Genomic DNA, 22549 nt, shown 5'->3' on the forward strand with positions numbered 1-22549 from the left:
AATGGAATCAAAAAATTGTATACTATACAGATTTTTCTTTGCCACTTTGGACTTGGACTTGACAGATTTCCTTAAGAGCTACTGAAAACAATATACATACTAATGTACATCATTACTACTGTTTGACATTGTGAGTTACACAATATACATTGTGTAAAAATTGCTAGAGTGTGCCATTAATATAACGCTACAATCATTTACATTGTGTCTGATACCTGTCTCTTTTAGTGTTTCAAAAACTATTTTGTTTTACATTTTTGCACTCATAGCTCATTAGTTTCCTTTTCTGCTGAAGTCCTCTGTGTAGACCCTATTTCCCTACATGGAGTTGAATATTTTATCTTATCTCAACAATCAAAACACAGAAACAGTGTGGATGGAAAAAAAAAAAAATTGAGTATGGCAGGGCCCTGAGATTCATCTTTCTCGTCTCCCATGTGACCTTCATTCCAGAGAGACTTCAAATTCTGCTGTTTTTTTTTTTTTTCAATTTGCTTAACAGCTGTGCTTTGCTTTGGCATTGACTGCCAGATACATTGAATCACATAACAATCGCCCTGATTGTTTGTGGCTGATAACCGTCGCTGCTGCTTGGCTTTATTTATGTGATTCTATATGACTTGTGAGCTCTCTGCTGAGTTGAAGGTGGCGTCAGGAAGGATAACACTGTACCTGATTTACTGTTACAGGAAGAGTTTGACATTCTGAGCTATCGCTTGTTATTTTTCTCACCAGACACTTGAAACTTCGGGGAAGCATAATAATAGCACTTCCTGGCATCCCTAAAATGTCTAACTATGGGCTCCTTTATTATCACAACCATTTTCTTTAAGAGACACAGGACTGTACCCGTTTACCTGCGCAGGTTTTCCTGTAAAAGGAATGTAGTTTGTAATTTTGTGCAAATTAAGGCAAAACCAACACCTTTCACTCCTGTTTGACTCACTCCCATTTTATTTATGAGCTTGAGCTCACACATTCAGCCCACACTGTTTGAGGTACTGATGTCAGCTGCTCTGAAGGAGGTAAGATGACATAGCTGAGAGCATCATAGAGAAACTACAGAAGACCAGAGGAGAAGTGAGATTCAACTTGGAAAATTCAGACAAACACAAAGCATTTACAGTCTTGGCTTTTAACCACCTACAGAACCAGTCATTGTACTGCTGATGATGCATTCTGTTTTTCTTTAATAAGGGGTTTTGTTTGAAGTTTGGTCACTGGCTCAGTAATAACTTAAAGTACAGCTAAATTACATATCTTCCAATCACAATAAAGGCAGACGTGAGGCTGTGATCCACCTATATGTTGAAGAATAAGCAGGCAACTGTTTTGTTCCCAGAATGTGAAATATAATATCCAGCTTAATTAAATCATTTCAGAAATGAGATCACTTACACAGAGACCTTTTGTGGTCTGAAAACTATTCCGACTTTAAAGGGACAGTTCACCCTTTAGCTAGCCATATAGTTTCATTATATTCAAGAGAAGGTAGACATCTCTATGCATAATATCCCCAAAACTCACACAAAAACAACTAGATCATAAATGGCACTAGAGGTAAAACCAAAAATATGTATCTTTGTTTTTGGGGTGAACTGTCCCATTTTAACGAGAATTTGGGAATTAATTTGAAACTATTTGCTTTCTCCCTACATCTTTTGGATCTTTCAAAAATTTTATTTGTGTTTTTCTTCAATTCAATGATAATTTTTTCATGTAGGACAACTGACTAGTATTGTAGCAAACACACCGGATAATACACATCCCAGTAATATCTCAACTGTGCTCATCTGAAGGGGAAATATGCTGAGACATTTCTGAATTTCAAATGCAATGTGCAACACAACTGTCCTTCATGAGGTAGTTAAAGGTGCAAGTAGGTGTACCTTTTGCTTTACCATAAACAACAATTTAGCTGAATTAACTAAAGCTAAACTTTAATACAAGCTGAACCAAATATTTTGTCCAGCTCCTCCACCGAAGATTCCTCCCAGTGTCATATCAGCAGTGTGAGTAAACAAACAAACCTTGACCATCAATTTGTCTGCCCGTCATCTTTGTGTAAATGTGCCAACCGGGAACAAAAAGGCAATTACTGTAAAACAAAGTTGTACATTGTCCACTGACTGGAGCAACACAAGGACCCAGGGGACGATGTGACTGTATTTACTCAACAGCTTTAACCTCTTTCAGATGGTTCGATATGTCTTCTCTACTTTCTCGACTAGTGGGCACAACACACAAGGTCTTTGTTATGACTCTAATCACAAACAAGTGTCTACTATCCACTGCTGGAGCTGTGAGCCACTACAGTGTGTGTGTGTGTCAGTTTGTTGTTAGGACCAATCAGGATAACGGCCTCAAGAATTTCAGAGTGGAAAATGACCACGCTGGTGCTGTTTCAGGAATGCAGAAATGTGTAGTGAATCATAAGCCAAAACTCACAACACATTATGTTTTTAAAGCCTTCCACACATCGATGCCAAGACATTCAAGACAACAGGATTAGTTGAAAGATTTAAGAATTGGACTGTTACAAATTAATAGGCTCATTTTTTACCCAGTGTTTTCCACGGTATCCTGAGGTCTTCCTGTTGTTTTCCTGCCCTGTAGGCACAAACTGTTGGAGGTGCTTTCAGTAAAAGGAACTTGCAAAGACATGACACTTGCAAGCTTGCCAACAAAAACACAACCACTGCTACGTCATATTCTTTGCCCATAGTGAATGATTGCTTGGAGCAAAATAAACCTCTAAGCCACATGACCAAAAAATACCAAAAAGCTATAAGAATTAGTCCATTAAATCGATTAGTTATCAAAAATGTAATATTTTCAGTCTATTTCTATTATCAATATTTATTATTATAGTTCTTCGTATTTTTTTCTGAAAAATGTCCAAATTCTTGGTTTTCAGGTTGTCATAATTTATGCCTTCATTTTTCACAATTTTTTGTAATTTTTTGGTTTAACACTTTATCGATTGATCAAGAAATTGATACACTCAAACAATTTCATTAATCAATAAAGAAAATAATAATTATTCACAGCCCTAAAAAATATTGTAGGCACCAAGTGGAAATACTCTTCTGCTACAAACTAATTGTATTCATCTGTAGCAAGGCTTCAGTAGGAACTCAAAATCGATTTCCAACCACAGAAGAAACTGTACAACAAAGAAAACTGAAGGCTGTTGAAAAGATGAAAAATGGTGGACTGACCACTACTTAATTAATCTGCTTAAAAAGAACAGATAAATTATTTACTGCCTTTTATCTGGTTCAAGTCCACTGACCTATTTTAGCATGTGTGCCCACAAGCACAATAAAAAGAATAAATGAATAAAAGACAAAGGACACTAAAGATGAGAAACACCCACACAAACACACACACCATCCACCAGCCCACTCCGTCCTAAACACCTAGACAAAATAATTCAACAGGATTCACCCAGTAATTTCGGTTTCCAGTATCCTGCCGGCTTTAATCTGATTGTCTGAGTCTGTTTTCTGTCAAGACGGTTTTTAAGAGAGGACATCAGATTGGAGTTAACACTGTTTGCCTTTTCTGTTTCCTACACACAAAGACGGAAAGCCCCAAAAATGCACACAGACACCACAGAAACAGACACACAGACTATACACACATTATACAAGTTGTAGTAAAGAAGGTCAGGTCAGCAGGTTTCTTCTCTACTAACTACATACGTACAGTGGAAACCACACATTACTAATAAACAAGCAATAAAAAAGGAAGCACATTTAGAAGTGTGCGGTGTGTCATGTGAGACAACATTGGAGGGTCCCACTCACATGTAGAAATCTTGTAGAAATAAATAAATAAATCAGCTGTGTCTGACTCTGTGTGTGTGTGCAAGTGCGTATGCGATTGCCTCTGTTTCTCTGCGGCGGTGAAGTACTTGTGTTAAAGTTAAACAGTGCAGACACAAGCAGGTCACCTCCTCCATCATCACCACTCGAAGGAGCTGAGAGCACAAACACAGACGTCACATAAATCACCACCATTAACGTCAACAGAAATCCTGCTAAAAGAAAAAGGACTGTTGGACTTTTACCGTGACATTGTACATTATCATCTAATTAAATATTCTGATCTGGAGAAAAGAAAAAACTAAACTGATCCCTCCTGAATAATCTTTCAACACATCAGATGACTCTAAGCTCAAAAAACTACAACTCCATGACTCATATCTTTAACACAAAGTAGCCTTAGAGTGGGCGTCTACATAAAAGTAATTACTACAAAGCCGATGAAGGTTACGGTCAGGCATAGTACTCATAGAAAAGCACCTAAGATCCTTTCAGTCCAAAAACAACACAAGACATAATAATAGTTATGTCTCTTAATAGCCATTTTAATGTTCAGTTATTAAAAACAACTTTGTGTCATTTGTAGTATTTCGTTTTCTAACAACAATTTGAAACAATGAAAAAAGGTCTTAATATTTAGCCAATAACAACAAGACAAGACTAAAAAAAGACTACAACCAAGCTGGCAGCTTGGTGAAGTTGTACTTGAGTTTTAGTGGCGCTTTAAGATTACAACTAACATCAACGTTAACCTGCTAATGCATTATATTCAAGTTTAACGTGTTATTATGCTAATATGTGATAACTAACACTGAAAACACAGATTACAGCTGCAAGGCTAATTTGGATGTCAGTTTTTTCTTACAAGGGGCAAAAATGCATGGCAAATTTCAACCTGATAGCGGCATGAAATGAAAAGACAACAAAGCTATTCAGTCTTGACCAAAGTAGTGGATTAACAGAGTGACTCTGACATCACCAGATGCACACCACGTAGATAATACACCTGGGTTAAATCCCATATCTAATTTACTCCAAGTGTCTCCTTGCCCCTCAAAACGCATTTACAAGAGACTGCAAGAATATGAAAAGTGAATATGAAATAGGAAAAACCCTTCAAGACCCTAAAATGCCACCAGCCGTCATAGATAGCGTATCATCAATTAAGAACACTGCCTCATTACCTGGACACCGCTTTAAAGGTTAACACAAGCAACCCATGCTCCTGTCTGCTCTGATATTAGATGATTGTAGTCAGATGAAGATGAAGATGAAGTCAGTTCCTTTAATCAGAAGGCAAACATAACAGCTGACTAAACTCATTTTATAAGCCTTTATAAGATGAACGGCTCTCACTCTCAGCCCCTCTAACCGTGATGTTGCTGCTGCTGGTTTGTCTTCTGACCTGCTTCATGCTTTTACAGTCTGTGTCGTCATATTTCTATGTCTTCCTCCCCAGTTGATACTGTTTTACTCCTTACTACACGTGCTTAAAAGTTAAAGGAAGTTCAAAAACTGTGCACATCTGCAAAACACACAGCATGTGCTCCAAAACATGGACCAAAGTGTGAATTCTACCTTTGAAGCCTATCTTAGTTCATGTTTCCTAATGAAATATGATAAAAGACAGAAAACATTTGAGAAGACAACATATCCACAACATGAGTAAATACTATGCTCCAAAATGGAGTGATTCACCTATGAAATTAATTTTACCCAAGTCCAGAGCATCTGCAGAACACTACAGCTGCTTAGAGCATTTTGACATTCATTTCTGGAGAAGGCACAGCATGTTCACATCTATTATTTAAACATTAGGGTATGACACATGGACTAAATGAAAAATAATGACTTAATTCAAACAAGATTATGCTATTCTGTCTTGCTGCTGGTGTTGATGTGCAACTAATCTCTGATCTACTGGCCAGGATGTAAGAAAGACAGAACAAAATCAAATTATCATTATCATTTTAAGGCAGCACTTTAACCTAATCTATTCGGCCAATCAGTAATTTACACAGGAGGCCACCTTGCATTTGTATCTATAAATGCAGACTTCTGCAGTTTGTAAGAGCAATGATGCAATGCTCCAGCTCTTTGGGCCAACTGGTCTAACTTTCTGCAGTACTGCAAGAAAACAAAACTTTATTAACATCTGTTTTTACAGTGATGTACCACAATCAGACTATCCACTGGTGATGCACACTCATCTCTTTTTGCAAAAAGAGATAAATTAACCTCTTTTCCTACCTGAGGCCTTGATCTGTTTTTTAATTTACTTTAAACAGAAAAGATAGTCAGATAACACACACACACACTCACAAAGTTTTTGGTCAGCATAGGTAACTTGACCTCCTCTCCAACAAATCTATCCTGTGGGGTCGCACAAAGCTACATCTGCGGTCCCATTTCATTTTCTATTTTCGTGCTGCCTTTACGTCAAATCATCCTGAGGCATCTCCTACCGATGCTACCCTGACGACACTCAGTTCTATCAACAATTGCTAAATCTGCATTGCCTCAGAGACTGCCTTTAAGATATAAAAAGCTGAATGTCTCAAAATGTCCTCTAACTGAACAAAAACTGCTGTTCTTTTCAATAAGAAGCTATATTCACAGAAACTGGTACAAGTGTGAGCTGAGCATTATTGTGTGTTTACCTCAGTGCCATAGACGTCCCATTGACCGACACAGGAGAGCATGCTCTGTGGGTGTGTCCGTAGGAGTAGCTCCCGTGCCGTGCGTACCGCTCATCCCCACAGCAGAGAATCACTAGAAATGCCCTCCGGAACGCCCGGTTTAGAAAGGCGTACAGGAAGGGGTTCAAACCTGAGTTAATGTACCCGAGCCACAGCCAGGCTGTCCACAGCTGCCAGGGCACCGAGTAGTGGATGAAGGGGTCCACCACGTTGGTGATGAAGAACGGCGCCCAGCATAGGCAGAAACAACCCATTATGATAGCCAGCGTCTTGGCCGCCTTAGTCTCAACACGCATGCGGCTGTTCGCTATTGGGGCGTGTTCTGAAGAAGAGGAGGAGCCTTTTTTTGTCCTGAGGCGATAGTGCTCCAATGGATCAGAAGAAGTGGAGGACCTCACGGTGATAACAGGAGCAGTCCCGGTGACAGGGGCAGAGCCAGCCCGCTGCAGTGTTTCGATCTGTCGAACGTGGGTCATGGCAGTGACGTAGATGCGCTGGTAGGCCAGGACCATGAGGGCTAATGGGACGTAGAAGGCAACTGCTGAGCAGATCAGGGCATATGGCCGGTTGACCAAAAATATACAGCTTGTGTCATTGGAGCCTGTCAACGCTCGCCTCTCCTCAATCTGGGAAGGAGAGGAGACAGACACAGATGTAATCTATATGTTTAGTTGAAACAGACTGGTGACCAAAAGACAACTTTATAGGTATCAAATAAATGACCAAGGTCAAAACTAGACACATGGCTTTTCAAGTTAATAGGTAAACAGCTCAGTATTTGTGGAAATATGTTTTGTTTTCGTGAGCCAGGAACTAAAGCCAGACGGTTACTAGATGGCTGCTAGCCTAGCTTAGCATAAAGACTGGAAGCAATGGTGAACTGCTAGCCCAGCTCTAGAACTTTATCAGCTCTTTGTTATTTTCATGTTTGTGTGCATGGATTAAACAAACAATGTATGTGTAAATTAGTAACCTTTAGACCTTTTCCAAACACATTTTGCACTAGTTCACACTAAAACAGCATTGTAGGTCACTTTAGGTCACCCCTTGCTCCAGTGGAGTGAACAGACTTGTTCTTTCTATTTTGAAAATGTTCTCGACACAATTTGGACCAAGCAGACATGCTGTACCATATATTTTACCTTGTGTCACAATTATTGAATCAGTTCTTGTGGCTTTGTGACAGCTGGAGTGAGAAGAAGTTTGAGTTTCAAACAATTCCTTTTTTGGGAAAGAACAGGAGTACTATGGGAATCTTTTTGAACTTTGAGAGTCAGATGAATGACCACAGAGACAGAAACGTACACACAACATGTAGAATAATAAACTAAAACCTGGTCTCAATGTGCAGACGTAAGTAATTTAAAGTTCTGTGCAATTTTCTCTGACTTCAAGACATCCAGTCAGCTTTTAAAAACAAAACATTGTTCTTTGGATGCTGCCTGACTGGAAGACAGAGAAAAGAGCCATGTATTTCATTAACTCTGGCCGAATAAATTCATCTATCCCCGTCTGCCTCTGGGAGTCCTGCAGCTCATTTCGGGGCAGCTCTGAAATAACCTCACGCCAAAACATATCCAAACCAGCAGAAAATGCTTGTTGAAGTGGCGTCTTTGCTTGCAGCAAGAGCGCCTCCACAGGGACTGGAATTGTTTTGTGATCACTGCATTACCTTGTCATTGTTCAAGGGATTGGAAACGTTATTAGAAACAGAGAATTTTAGCTTGGAAAGGTTTATGCAGCTTTTGCCCTTAGCAGAAAGAACATCTCTCTCTGTATAAACTCTTTGGTGTGATACTAGTGCTAAAATTTACAGTATATTTTGTTGACAAAGGACATTTTTTTTATTAATAATAATAATGTCACCAGCAATCATTTTTGAGCTCATACTGTGTCAACTCTTGCCCACTCCTTGATTTCCGATCTTAGAGAGAGAGGACTCACAATATCCTCTATGCCGATGGCGTTCCAGCTTTGCATGATGGGAAGGAAGGAGATGAAAGTGGGAATGAGCCAGCAGCCGCTGAGCATCACTGCCACTCTGACCGGGGTCATCTTGTGTCTGTAGACCAGCGGCTGGCAGCAGATAGCGTAATACCTGGAACAACACACACACACAGAGATACACTCACATATTGTGTAGTGTACAGCTTTTCAAATGATAAACTCAACATCAATACTGTTATAATGAAAAATGGGTTGAAACTAATCTTACAAATTGACCCTTTAAATGGAATAAGGTGATAATCTTGGATCCTGGAAGACCCAACCAACTAAATTCTCACACCCATTAAATTTACTTTTATCTTCTATCTAAGACTTTTATCTACTCTTTGCATCATCATTGCAAAATATATCATGTATCATTACAAATGTAACACCATTTCATTATCATATCATTTTATTTTATTGCCCTTTTCTACACAACTTATTTGGAGGAGTCTCTCTTTGAAGTGTCTCTTTCATCAGTGGTTCTCAGTGCTTGCACATGATTTATTTTTTCATAATGTTTCTTTGGAATTTGTGGGATCTGCGTATTGAATTACAGTGTTTTTAGGATCCATATACATAACTCAGAGTATGAGAACATATGAATGAGGTTCAAATCCCCCCTATCATTTCTCTCTCACATACACAAACCTGTCCAATGCAATGCAGCAGAGATGCAGGATGGATGCCGTAGTCAACTGGACGTCCAGAGACGTTCGGACCAGGCAGAAGATCTCTCCGTACCGCCAATGTCCGGTGGTCAACTCGATTGCAGCGAAGGGCATCACTACCACAGCAACCAGTAAGTCAGCAAATGCTAGCGACACAATGAAGTAGTTTGTCTTCTTCTTTCTAAGAAGAGACAACAAGAGACAAGTTAGCATGAAATATTATCCACAAATGTCATCAGAGACAGTTAATGTATGGTATACTGTATGATGTACTCTACCACCCTGTCTCATATGACTATAATAAATGTGTCTCTCCAACTTTTAAAAGTTTGGGCAATCTGCCAACTGGCAGGGTGACTGCACAGAAATATGAGGCAGCTGGCAGGTTTCCAGTTTTTCATATAAAAAAGGCTATCTGATGTCTGTTTGTAGGTTTTGTTACTTGATTATTTCATGTATAGAATTTTCATTCAAAGACCAGTTTCTTGAAGTTTGTCCTTGGTTTCAGAGAAGTCAGGTAAGGTCAAAGGTACCAAATATCTAACCTGTCTAGTCAGACAGTACTGTCTGAGTGATTCACCACATACTCTCAGGAAACAACTCCAAAACAGGTTTCATTCACATGTGAAAGAACAAAATACAGAAACTCAACACCATACCCTACCTGCCTGATGTGCTATGACAGCAGATTTATGACAGAGACAACACTAGCATTGTTATTGTTGTACATGGCATTTCAAACACTGTATCCTAGAATGCCCTACAGGAACACGTGTGCTCACCTTAGATGTCTGTCCTTGCAGAGTGCCACCATGACCAGCAGGTTTCCAAACACTGTCATGATGATAATGATGGAGAGAAAGATGGTGAGAACAATTGTCTCCAGTGAGCTCAGGAATTCCTGCTGCTGTTGTTGGTCTTGTTGTTGTTCTGTGTTTATCACGTCATCCAACAAACTGCAAAAAAAGATTAAACTTTTCAGTTGGTATTTTTAAACTCCTCTTATATCAAATTATTTAAGGTAGATGACAGTATTGTAACTTCATATTTTGCAGCTGAACATGAACAGGGGTTTTGCACAAATAATCCTAGTGGTATCATTGTGGACATTTTTTTTCATACATTAGAAAGCCACATATATTTAGCATAAATTGCTAAAAAAGCAGCTGAATACACAAGGCTTTCTAAAAAATGAATTTCCTGACACACAAAAGCATCTGAATAACTTACTGTTGAGGTGATGCTGTGGCCATCACTGGTCATCTGCATTGAGGTCAGTTGAGGATAGTCCTCATCACCCCATACTCTGGCCCTGCCGACACAATCACACACACAAAAACACACTCAGTAATTGTATTGGCTCTCACAATAAGTCTGCGTTTTTCCGAAAATAGTATCCAGCCTGCGTGTCCAAACGGGGTAGATTTCTCGATGTTTGTACACCTTGTGGCAACATCAAGGCGCCAAAAATGCGGTATTTGTCCCTCAAATAAGTAACTGGATCAGAGCTTGAAAGTGTGTGATATTTATAAGAAAAACAGGCTGCAACAGGCAGCAGCTGTGTGTGCCAGATTCCATCAGCATGTTAGTTTGTCTGTGTAATGCAATAATAACACCATGCTTGAGTCTGTACCACAAGGGAAATTCTCCTTTCTTATTGCCCTGTCAAGGGAGGTCAAAGATCAGGGAAGAAGCTCCTGAAGAGCAGCTCTGGGGCAGGCAGAGGTCCAGCAGATCCTGGTTGGCCTTGTTGAGGACAGTCCAGCTGACCCTACAGCCCGTATTTTCCCTGGTAAATGAGGTATACGTAACAATTTGACCAACAACAGCCTGAGGTGACAAGACGACGTTTAGTTTACAAACAGCTGAGGGAGGTCAAAACATTGACTCCGGGTCAATGTCCACCTTGCTCCTTTATGTTAAATCAGTTAGATGTGATTCAGATTAGTTTACAGCTTTCAAAGTTTTTGCGTCTTTGATTACAACTCAATTAATTACAAACCAAATTTAATGTTCTAGTACTCCACAGCACATAGTTATAAAGGTCAGTGTCTGTAGTGGCAGATAAGGTAGGAACAACAAGCTGACTTATTCAATATCTCATCTTTCATTGTTTTGTTTTTTTTGGTAGCATTTTTGAAAATTCTTCTACTGAAGAGGCTATCCCATTTTAAATTAGGTATGATTGAGCTCAAACTCAAGTTCTTATTCTATCATCAATTTAATGCCTCTATCACTACAAAGCACTACGCTACAACAACTATTTCTACTACTAACATGATATGTGGTGATTTTCCACTTAAAAACATACAATTGATGCTAACTTACTGGTTATGTTAGGTGAAATTTGCACACAGAGATGGATGCTGACATCAGAATGCTAACATGCTTACATTTCCAATATAAGTATGTATTTACTAGGGATGTGCTGATCAGGTTTTTTTTTTACCCATATCCCAGACTTAATATTTAGTAAATGCCGATACCGAGTCCCGATCTACTACTTAGCCTTAACTAATATTTTCCTGGATAATACAGCTGCATTAAGAAAAAAAGAACCTGCATCCAAGGTGGTCCTTAATAGTTTTTATTTTTATTTTGTTGAAACAAAGTGAATACTTTCATATGGCTCTTTCTTTTTTTTTTTTTTGCATGCCAACATTTGCTATTTGGCTCCAGATATGGCGCACAGCTAAGGGCGATGACAATATCATTAGCTTAGCGATTATTAACTGAAGTATGAGACAGATTAAAACCTTGACCTGATTATAATACTAGATGAAAAGGTTAACGGCTGTAGTTCATCTTCTGGGGAACATGAATGTTTGTCACAGATTTCACAGAAATCTATCCAGTATGTGTCACAATTTTTCATTAAAATACAACCAATCCACCTCATGGTGGCATTGATTTGAACTTCTGCAATAAGGACTTCTGATGTCTGTAGCACATTTTGTGCAGACAATAAATGTCTGCAAAGTTGAGTAGTTCATGGCAATCCATTTTGTACTTGTTGAGATATATGTTGAGATATTTTAATTTGGACCAAAGTGGACAGCAGACAGATGGACCTTCAGAGCAAACATTACCATCCAATGCTAGCATGGCTAAAAATAGATTATAAACCTCAGACAATTACTGCAGTGAGGTAAGACACAAGTACATCCTGTTTCTCTGTATTTTCAAAGTAACTGTGAGGATTATGTCAGAATCGACCACTGTGAGAGCAAACAACCACAAAGGTTGAACATGGCTGGAGTCATTTTACAGTAAGTATCTGCTGTTGCAGAGCAGAGAGCCTTCCATCAGTGCAGTTGAGGGTGCCTTATCAGCTTTAAGCACCTATTACAAACATCTGCTGCATCTCAGCCTTTTTATGATGCCTGTGCTCTTATTGCACTTGAAGGTAAATATCATCACCTGACAGACTGTGACAGCCGGCGATCCGGTCAACCACACCTTTTTCTGAAGGCAGGTTATCATTTATAGTTGGTGTATCATCCAGTCCAGTTCATTTTCAATTCTCTGACCTGGTGACAGTGGCTATACGGCTTTGATTCAAGTTTAACTAATACACTGCTCACTAGAATCCTGCAACAGAATCATTTGATTTGCCTGAATGGTGAAGTTAATGTGCACGTCCTCCAGACTGGTCTTGACCCCCTTGCTGGTTTGCACAGACAAAAAAGGCTGAGAAGAACTGATCCTCACACTCTAGGGTCTGTAAAAACACACCGCTTTTTTCCAAATGTCGCCAAAATGGAGCTGAACTTGATATCGAAACAGCAGTGAAGAGAAGGATTCAGGATGGTTCATATTAATGGCTTCACTTCCTTGAGGAGAGTAGAGAGATAACACAACCTAGATAGATTAGACCAAAGCCTCATTGTATTTACATACAAAGGCTATTATCTGTACTTACAGTGGCCAATGAGACACTATGTTCTTTTCTTACCATGTGAGGACCTTGGGCAGATTATAAAATGCACCTTGTTGGTCACCTACACAGGTGTTTGATGATTTCTTAATTCAACAATTCTCAACCAGGGGTACATGTACCCAAGGGTGGAACTTATGTTTACAGGGGCTCAACTATTTAGAAAAAATCAATTAAAATTGGGTCACACTGTTGCCATGGCAACGTTGACTGCTGTTGCAATTCATGTTTTAAAACTGCGATGCAGTTTGATATCAGCTCTGCAGTTAACTATATAATGTGTCCTGTTTTTCCTAGTTAACAAATTCTAGAGTAAATGTAGTAGTAAGAATATGAGTCAGAAAAAGACTGTGTGCTAAATGTGGGTAGATTCTGCATTTGGCAAGAAAGTCTTGTACAGTAAGGTTATTGGCCACACTGGCAGGAAAATGTTTGTACAGAAATTTCCCATGAATTTTTGCATGGGCAGATTTTAGAAATTCTATTTTAAAAAATCCTATCAAATTTATATGAGCAGAATCTGAATAAAAGTCTAACACCCACCTTTGAGTAATAAGAAACATGGCTTATGGATTAAATATTGCTATCCTCAACTAGTTTGCCAGAAATACTACTCTATTGACCCTATACTCATTTGCTTTACTAATGTACACATTTCAATCCTATATTGACAGAATTTGCACTGAAATGTCATGTCTTCTGTTGCTTTAGCAAACACAGCATCTGTCACTAAAATTAACATCTGTTAACTGTTGCATCTACGTTGAAATACATGCAACATAACAGGTAAATGCTCAGTTTTACTGACTGTTCACAAAAGAGTGTTTTCTTACGTTCAGACTAGTCATATAGCTAGAGTTTAAACTTCCGTTTAAACCTCAGGTACATCCTATATTTACCGTCATAATAAAGAGTAAGCTTCCACCAGCAACAGGAAGACTGTACAGGACACGCCTAACACCAGCCTCAGTCAGTTCTAACACCAAAACATTACATGCTGAAGTTGAAATTGGAAGTTTGGTGGTGATAAATAGTTGAAACATCCAGCCTCAGCACTCCAGCACAATACATAACAAATGCAAGAGATCAAGAAGGCTGGAAAAATGACAATTCAAGGATCACTATGCCTTGCATTTTGTGATCACATACCGTTTTATACCTTTAACAGTGCTACATCCACTTTAATATCTAAGCAGTTTTCTACTTAATTCATGGTGTTGCACTGAATCAACTATGTGAATAGGTACAGAGGTTTTTTGTTAACGATCAACAAAATTTTGCACCTCCAAGCACCTGGCTAACAAACAACCTAATTTAAAGCACACTGAGGCCTTTAGGGGCCCCTGACCCCTAGGCCACCTCAGCCTGTACCCGCAACCATGATTAGGACATGAAAACACTTATTATACACACAGTACACATATTTAAATGTCAAGTTGCTGAAGGAATAATTTAGCTCGACAATGGTGCACAGATTGGACGGTGTTCGGCTTTGCATTCTCATTACAGCACCAAGTTTTCAATTGCACGCTGAAAAATGACTGATTACTGTTTGCATCTTAAATGGTTTGTCGAAAAACTGTAATAAGCATTATGCTCTTTGCTCCCCCTCTCACACACAGAAATCATCATCGAACACCAAAACTAACACTACCCACTACCGTACTGGTTGCTCACTCGGTTACTCACACGTCGGAATGTAAGGAATGAGAAAATATTTGCTCAATCTGAATTTCAGAGAGGAAGAAAAGAAGAGTGAGAAGGGAGAGGAGACGTGTTTCTGACAGGTTGCTGAGGGTTCTCCTGTGTGATGTGCATCCAGGGAGGCGTGTTTTCACAGCTCATCGTGTCCATTTCACATCTGGACGACACAGGGTTGAACTGAACAAAATGAACTCAGGAGAGCAGACAGCAGGGAGAGACCATGTTGCTTTTTGACTATTTTATGACCTGTAAAGTCCACAGTGAAGCCCACAAAATTATTAAGACAGTGTGACAAAGGTGACTTGTGTTAAGTAACCCTGCTCTCTGTAAGTTGTACCATGTGTTGCCATATATACTCTCTTCAGATCCATCAGACTGTAAACTAAGTTCATCACTTAGTTTTGCATGCAAGTAACATTTGCATATTTGCATGATATTTTTGACTAAATACCTCAAAATCAATATTGCGACAATATTTTAGGTATGTTCTTTCCCAAAATGCAGTGAGATTTTAATAAATAATCATCAGTAATGTGGATACAAATGGTTACGGGGGAAATAGCAAACGGTTTGGTAAGTTAAGAATATCACATCACTTTACAACACTTACACCATATCACAATATAATGATTTACAAAATATATATTCTCATATCAACGATATATTGCCCAGGCGCAATATTACAATTACTTAAAATGTCATGGCAATCCATCCAAAATGTAACATTGCTAAGAAGGCAGACTCAGTGACAGGCAAAAACAATATATAGTCAGGGGGAACAAAGAATAATTACAAAGGATATCGATTCAAGTCCCATCTACAGTTGTTTCTATCTATATTGGTCGGACAGTCAATACTAGACCAACAGACAGACAGACAGACACAGTAAATAGATGTGAACTGAGACTGACCTATCACCAAAAACAAACAGGTAGACAGACACTGTAAGAGGACGGTCTGACTCATCTTGACGTGAGCTGTAATTAGAAGATCCTCACTCAACATTTCGGGAGCTTCCTGATCTACAGGGCTGCAGAAAACATTTATCTGATGCATGTCTGAAAATATGAATCTATCTGACTCAAGACAAAGTGTATTTTCCTGTCTAAGATGTTCCTGGGCAGATGTGATTCTCTCTTGATGCTATCACATTATGATCAGACTAGCCTTGCCTTCAACTGCTACAAAATCCCTCCATTTGTGTTGACAGACAGTGAGAACAGGTGCTGTTAAAAAGACGTAAAAGGGTGTAATTGAAAATGCACACGTTAGAGTGATTCACCAAGGCAGAAAAAGTGGACAACTATGAAGAGGAGAAGGTGCAAAAATGAATTCAGAAATCATTCATTTTATTTCTTTTGTGTTATCGCTGTGAAAGGACCATTTTATATATCAGCCTCCAATTCTGAATAAGTGTCAGGAGATCACAGAGCAGACACTGAGATGTTCTCTTAATATACTGAAGCACATTTCCTCGCTACCACTTGAATTATTGTACTTGGAATCACTCCGTAAAGCTATTTTTAATCTAACATCAGAACTTGAGTGTTCCCTCCTCCCATGTGCACAGGACACTCCTGACTGGAAAAGTCCTTTGTTATATAATTTAATGATTTTACCCATTTTATACATCTTCTGTTGGTGTCTAACAATTTTTCAATACCACTTTTAGCACTCACTGTGACATGGTTATTATAGAATCTAAACATGAATAATTTGCAATGTGCTGAGCCTTGACAAATTGCCAACTGACATTGAGTGTTTGCTAAGATAATTTGTAACTTAACAAAAGTCTAAAAGTTATAAATAATGTTGATTTAATCAAAGGGTAGTATGTGTGGTGACCATTTATCTCAGTTAACACAACAAATGCAGCAAATTAAATGCTCTTTAACTCTCCTCTCACTTGTTTTCTAGTCAGGTGAGAAGTAAATAATTCTCACATAATCTCACACCTCAGATTGTGAGAGGGCTGAACCGTGTGTGCACATTTGTTTGTTTGTATGTGGAGGAGGAGTCCTTGGTCCTGTTGCCACGGAGACTGAGAGGTATCATGCTCTGCAGACTATCCTCCTGTAATATTATATGTTTGAGTTTGGAGGAAAGCTGGCTCTTAAACAAACCACTGCCCGGGCAGATGCTGTCACCAGACGTTGCGCTATGAAGTGTCTGTTAGTGTCTCTGAATGAGCTGCTGATTAGTGTTAATATGCAGTCCATTAGAAGGCCCAATTAAAAGATAAAAGGTCTTGAGAAATCTTTTTCATTTTTTTTTTTCACTATTAATTTTATTCTTTTTAAAAACTATTTTTTTTCCTTCAAATATCATCTTATGTCCAAAACAAAGAATCTTCATTTAACACCATAAATGACAAAGAGAAGCAACAAATCCTTACATTTAAAAAGGTGGAACCAGAGAATGTTTGACATTTTGGCAGAAGAAACTAAATACAAATTAAATGATTAGAACAGTTAGATCAGATCAGTTGGTGATTAATTTCCTTTCAATCAACTGATCAATGAATCCATTTGTTGTTGCAGCTCTAAACGCCATGTGAATTAACCCTTCTTGCCTGTTTTGCTAAAGGCTCATAAAACGTGTTTGTCTGTGCCATAGACCTCAACAAATGTCAGAAAATGATTTAAAACCCATCCAGAAGCCACATCGTTACACTTTACTGCCATAAACATGGTTACTGTTGTTTATTCAATCCCAAATTCACTTGCCTGGTTCCGTAAATAATCACGAGAGCAGCAGATGTGTATCTATCCACCACAGAAAACAGAAGTAATATTACTGAAGCCTTTTTAAAGATTTACATTCTCAGTAGAAGCCAATGAATTTAGTTCATACTGCAGACGTAAATCATAAATGGGCCCCAGACATGACAGAGAAGTTGTAATGACAAACAGACGTCTTTCAGTGGGATTTCTTTTTTGACTAAACTGACACATTTCACCAGATTTGTCCATTAAGGGAAAAATACACAAATCCACGTAATTTATTAAGTTTTACAATGTATGCTCCACTTTTCCAGATTCTGTACACTTCTGCTTCGTTCGGTGATTCACCATCATGCATTTAATTTGTGCAGGTGGAGAGTGTGACAGCATCCGTCTAAGAAAATAAGCACTCCTCAAGCTGTTCACCAGATCTGTAATGGATTCTGGTCTACCTTGCTGCTACTATTACTGTATTTATTTTCTACAGTGAATCTTGTGCTAAATGACGTCAGTCAATATTTTTGGAGTTTGTCTTTAATCATTTGCCAAATGTAAGTGGCTGGTATGATAAGGCCTCACTGGTAGAGGTGTTGTTTACTCATATGTTACGATCTGCAAAAATCTCTGTTTTTTTCAAATACATTTGGAGCCTCGCACAGAAGCCCAGAAGAATTATGTTTTTTTTCACAGCCATCCACACACCATGCACCTTGTTGCTGCTAACTGGTCCCAACTGTGAGGAAAGTCAACGGAGAAACCACAGGTGTCCCCAAATCGACCAGGACTATGACTTAACCACAGATGCTGCTGCCTCTTTGCTTGCATTCTAATCTATATTTTTCTGGCTGGCTTCAGTGTTCACAACATTAGAGACATACGTATAACATGAATGAGGAAAGTTTACTTGTTCCAGCAAACTATTTCTATAGTGTTCTTGAATTCTAAAAAATCCTCCCAGCTCACTGTGGATGCTCACTAGGATCCAAAAATCACATCCTTCACACTTCAGTGAAAACTGATCCTGAATCTTAAAATATATACTGAAGTCATATTGTAATAAAAATAAAGACAAGATAAAAGGCTCCCCACCTCAACCTGACTTGAAGCCTGTGGAAAGATGACATCTGTTTTGCCACTTTTTTGTTTGACAAGCAGAACTTAAAGAGCGCTGTACACAACAGAAAGCAGAACTCCTGTCAGTTGTACTGAGCAATCATCACTCAAAAGCAAAAAACATCATCTGGTCTCCCTCTTCTTCTCTCTCTCTCTCTTTCCCACACACACACACACACACACACACACACACACACACACACACACACACAAACTTAGGGAGTTCTGATTCTACCATATGACGTTAACTGAAAGCAGCAGCAGGAAACAGAGGAATGGGCGAAATTACAAAAGTGCAATGTTTGATTAAGAACGGATTGGTTTGGGACAGCAATCAAAACCATGAAATGACTCCCCACCAGCAGCAGCTATCAACACACCAACACACAAAACACACACAGAAACACAATCACACATTTTCTCTGGTTGGTTAGGAAGGCCACAGTAAACTCTTGACTGCGACTAAAACACATTAAATTCATAATCTGCCGTTGGGAGAGCATTTGTGTTCTGGCCAGGCAACCAGACGAATCTACCAAGCTAATGTTTTATTTGCTCTGGCAACCCTGTATGTTCAGACAGATTGTGACCGGGCCTGGCCTGTGTCAGGCCAGTCGCGACTGTTTATCTAACATGGGGTGGGTTTTAATAAAATGAATGACAGAGGTGCATCGGTGGTCAGACCTGAACTGCACACATCACACAAATTGACATTTCATAGACACGAATTATGCAAATCTGTGATTCTCTTGTGACTTGCAAATATTGAGATTTCAGTGAAAAATGTGTGTGTGTTGCAGGGCTTTGCCTAGTGCGCTGTGGGCAGGGCCTGGCAGGTGTGGAGAGGCAGCTGCTGCTCTGAGCCGGCCAGCTCTGGAGGAGAGAGCTGAGTGCAGAGCCCAAACTTCTGGAAGCATAAACAACCGGAGTCACACCAGATTCTTCTGTGATTAGTAGAAGCAAATACATCCAGTGCCAAGCTAACATGTTGTGTACCATCTCTCCGTTGGAGACAGAGAAAACAAACTATAACAATGTTGTTATACCAGTCACCAAAAAAATAGACATTTGCGGAGTAATATGTCTTTAAGTCTCAGACAACAGGATGTTTCTGCAGTGACAGCAGCGCACAGTTGCTGTCATGACAGATCCTGTTGGACAAAGTCTGCTGAGCATTAAGTCATTATCTCAAACCAGGATCTAATGTATGGAAAGAAGATTAGACAAATACGTGACAACCTCTGCTCAACTTGCTGCTTTTAAACCCACATACAGTGGGTTCTGTATATGAGGCATGTGATGTACAAACAGGACAGGTCATCTGGTAGGTTTTACAAAAACTACTACTCTGTGTAACAACAAGCATCAGCATAACAAGGCAGCATCCAACACTGTTCTCAGCCTGAAGGCCACATTTAGCAGCTAGGATAAAGAAACAGATTGATCAGTTTCATAGCACATAATTTTTACAAATTATTTCCCATCATATCAAATCTTTTGCTTCATGTATCTTTTTAATTTGGACCAAAGCAAGAGCATTTTTTGCCAAACTAAACATCAAAATAAACAATAAACAACAGCTTTAAGCTACACAAAAAGTTACACCAAAGCTAAATCCTGCTGTGCGATGACTCTGTAGCCAAGAGCACCAAGCCGCCAATTTGCTCGGTCCGTGGTTTTAGACAGAGGGCGGCAAATTGGGGGTCTGTTTTGGTCCACCGATTTTCCGCCTCGGAGGGTACACTTATTTCTGCCTCGCCTGCTATCTAAAAACGAGGTGGAAATGTGCCAGCCTCTGCGTGAGGTGGGCAGAGGTGTCAATGACCTGTACTGTTGTGCGACCCACAGCCGGGAAGTTTTTTAAAACCAAGAAACAGCTGATCACAGCAGTCAGTCCATCACTTCATCCGTGGACATTAAGATGAGCAACGGGACAGCCGCAGAGATCCAGGAGATGCAGCGTCTCCTCGGTCTCTGTAGCTGTTTGGTTGTGTTAGCTTGTTGTTGCGTCGGCAAGCTAAAGAGGGTCGCTACTTTCAAATGAAAAGCCCCCCGCTAAGAACCCAGTTCTAAACTCCTATAGAGCAATGTAAAGCTCTTATTTTGAAGACAAATTCTATGTCACTGTTCACAGCCCGACTTTGAGCTTCACGTCACATCACATGATTACACCTACCTCAGTGGCGGTTTTTGGAAAAGGAGGAATATTACACCTCGGTTTTAGAAAGACAGGCCGGCACATTGTTGCCCTTACCTTGGAGCAAATGTGCCGCCTTTTCTAACTAAAAAGGGCTTGTGTTGAACAAAACTTCAAACCTAATCTCAGATGACACACACATTACTGTAAATGAAAATAATAAAAAAAACCTTCATGTATCATAATGTTCTCCCTTTGTAAAGATGCATTAACTTTTTCATGTGCTCACAGTGATGCACTTAATCACACACTAGCCAGCTGCACACATGAGCAAGATGCTACCCTGAGTGGATGGAGCGTGTCTTCTGAATAAAGCCATGTGGGTGAGGGTAATGAGTTTTGAGCAGGTAACTGAGTGTGCCAGGCTCGTCACAATAAGGGTGCCAGCTCACTGGATGGAGGGGGTAAACGGAGAATGACTGCAGAATGAAGTGGAGAACCAGCAAATATGTGCTTGCACACATACATGAATGTGAAAGACAGGTAGGCTGTGGAAATAAAGCATCTACCCAGGGCCATAACCAGCATCCTGCCTCCCCATGGATTTAGTTAGGATGGATCAGTTATCCACCTCCTCATAGCACCAGTGTCTACACCAATCTCTCTCTGTTCTGCATGAGCACTACCGAAAGGAAATAATAACCTGATTTGACACCTTATTAGAGCTGGCCACTACACTGAAATTCAGTAAGTATTGTGATACTATATTGTAAAGAGTGAATTTTCCCAGTCAGGGATGAATACAGTCTTTTATGTCTGTACATCTTAGATTTTGGATATTGTTATATGGTAATATGGCATATGGCAGTATGTCTTGGTTTTAAAGAGATGTAATTTTCTGACCTTATCAAACTGTTGCCTTTACCCACTTAGTCATTCTAACTACACTATTGATGATTATCAAAAATTGTGTTGACTATGTTACAAAAGTAATTAAATATTGTTGTGATATTTGATTTTATCACCCAGTCTTAGCACTTATTATTCTAAGGCCAGACCACCTAATCAAACAATCTAAATACTAAAAGCGACAACAAATTGTGTGTTGTCAGTACCTTGTAGCTCCTTCACGGATGTATAATGGTTAAATTGACTTTTGTCCTCCTATCAACATAATTATCAAAATGTTTAAATAAAACTCCTGTCTGCACATACAACACTTTAAATGTTATAATATTGAACAGAAGTTTTTATTCTGGTGTCTGGGTTGAGATAGACAATCAGATAAAACAAATCTTCCTTGTTTCTCTAAAACAGAAACCTTATACTGCCACCCTGCTTCCCTTATTGACTAACCTGCAGCCAAAATAGAGGGCCAACAATAATGTTTCAACACAATCTTGTAATTTAATTCTCGCTGCATTAAGAGACAAATATACATAACAGATGAATCAGTGTGATGGGCTATAGGTTTTGTTTGGGTTTCACTTCCGCGCACGATGACAGCTGATTATTGTCCACTTTGGCAAATCAGGAGGAACTGAGCTTTGTGTTTCTTTGGCGGTATGTGGGAAATAAAACCAGTACGTGATCATAGACACGGGGCAGCATCAAACAACTGGTGGATGACAGCTGAACATCAACACACAAGGGAGTAGCTTGGAGACTCTCTGGCTGTAGGGGGTCAGGAAATGTCAGCACAGTTTCAGATACAGAGGGTCTGCAGAATATCTGGCACATATTCCC

The 22549-nt window shown here is 39.3% G+C and overlaps 1 protein-coding gene across 6 annotated transcripts in view; it reads right to left on the reverse strand.

Annotated features, from left to right (window-relative positions):
- si:dkey-247m21.3 (5-hydroxytryptamine receptor 4) overlaps positions 1 to 22549 on the reverse strand; it is a 44084-nt gene that overhangs the window by 16188 nt on the left and 5347 nt on the right. For all 6 annotated transcript variants that reach the window (XM_037118161.1, XM_037118166.1, XM_037118165.1 and 3 more), the window contains 5 exons: positions 10420 to 10501; positions 9972 to 10145; positions 9170 to 9370; positions 8474 to 8627; positions 6491 to 7155 (listed from right to left, as the gene is read on the reverse strand). In XM_037118161.1, coding sequence (XP_036974056.1) covers positions 6491 to 7155; positions 8474 to 8627; positions 9170 to 9370; positions 9972 to 10145; positions 10420 to 10442 — 1217 coding nt within the window. In that variant the 5' untranslated portion in view covers positions 10443 to 10501. The remainder of the gene's footprint in view (positions 1 to 6490; positions 7156 to 8473; positions 8628 to 9169; positions 9371 to 9971; positions 10146 to 10419; positions 10502 to 22549) is intronic.

The sequence above is a fragment of the Acanthopagrus latus genome, chromosome 12, assembly GCF_904848185.1.
Source record: "Acanthopagrus latus isolate v.2019 chromosome 12, fAcaLat1.1, whole genome shotgun sequence".
NCBI lineage: Eukaryota > Metazoa > Chordata > Actinopteri > Spariformes > Sparidae > Acanthopagrus > Acanthopagrus latus.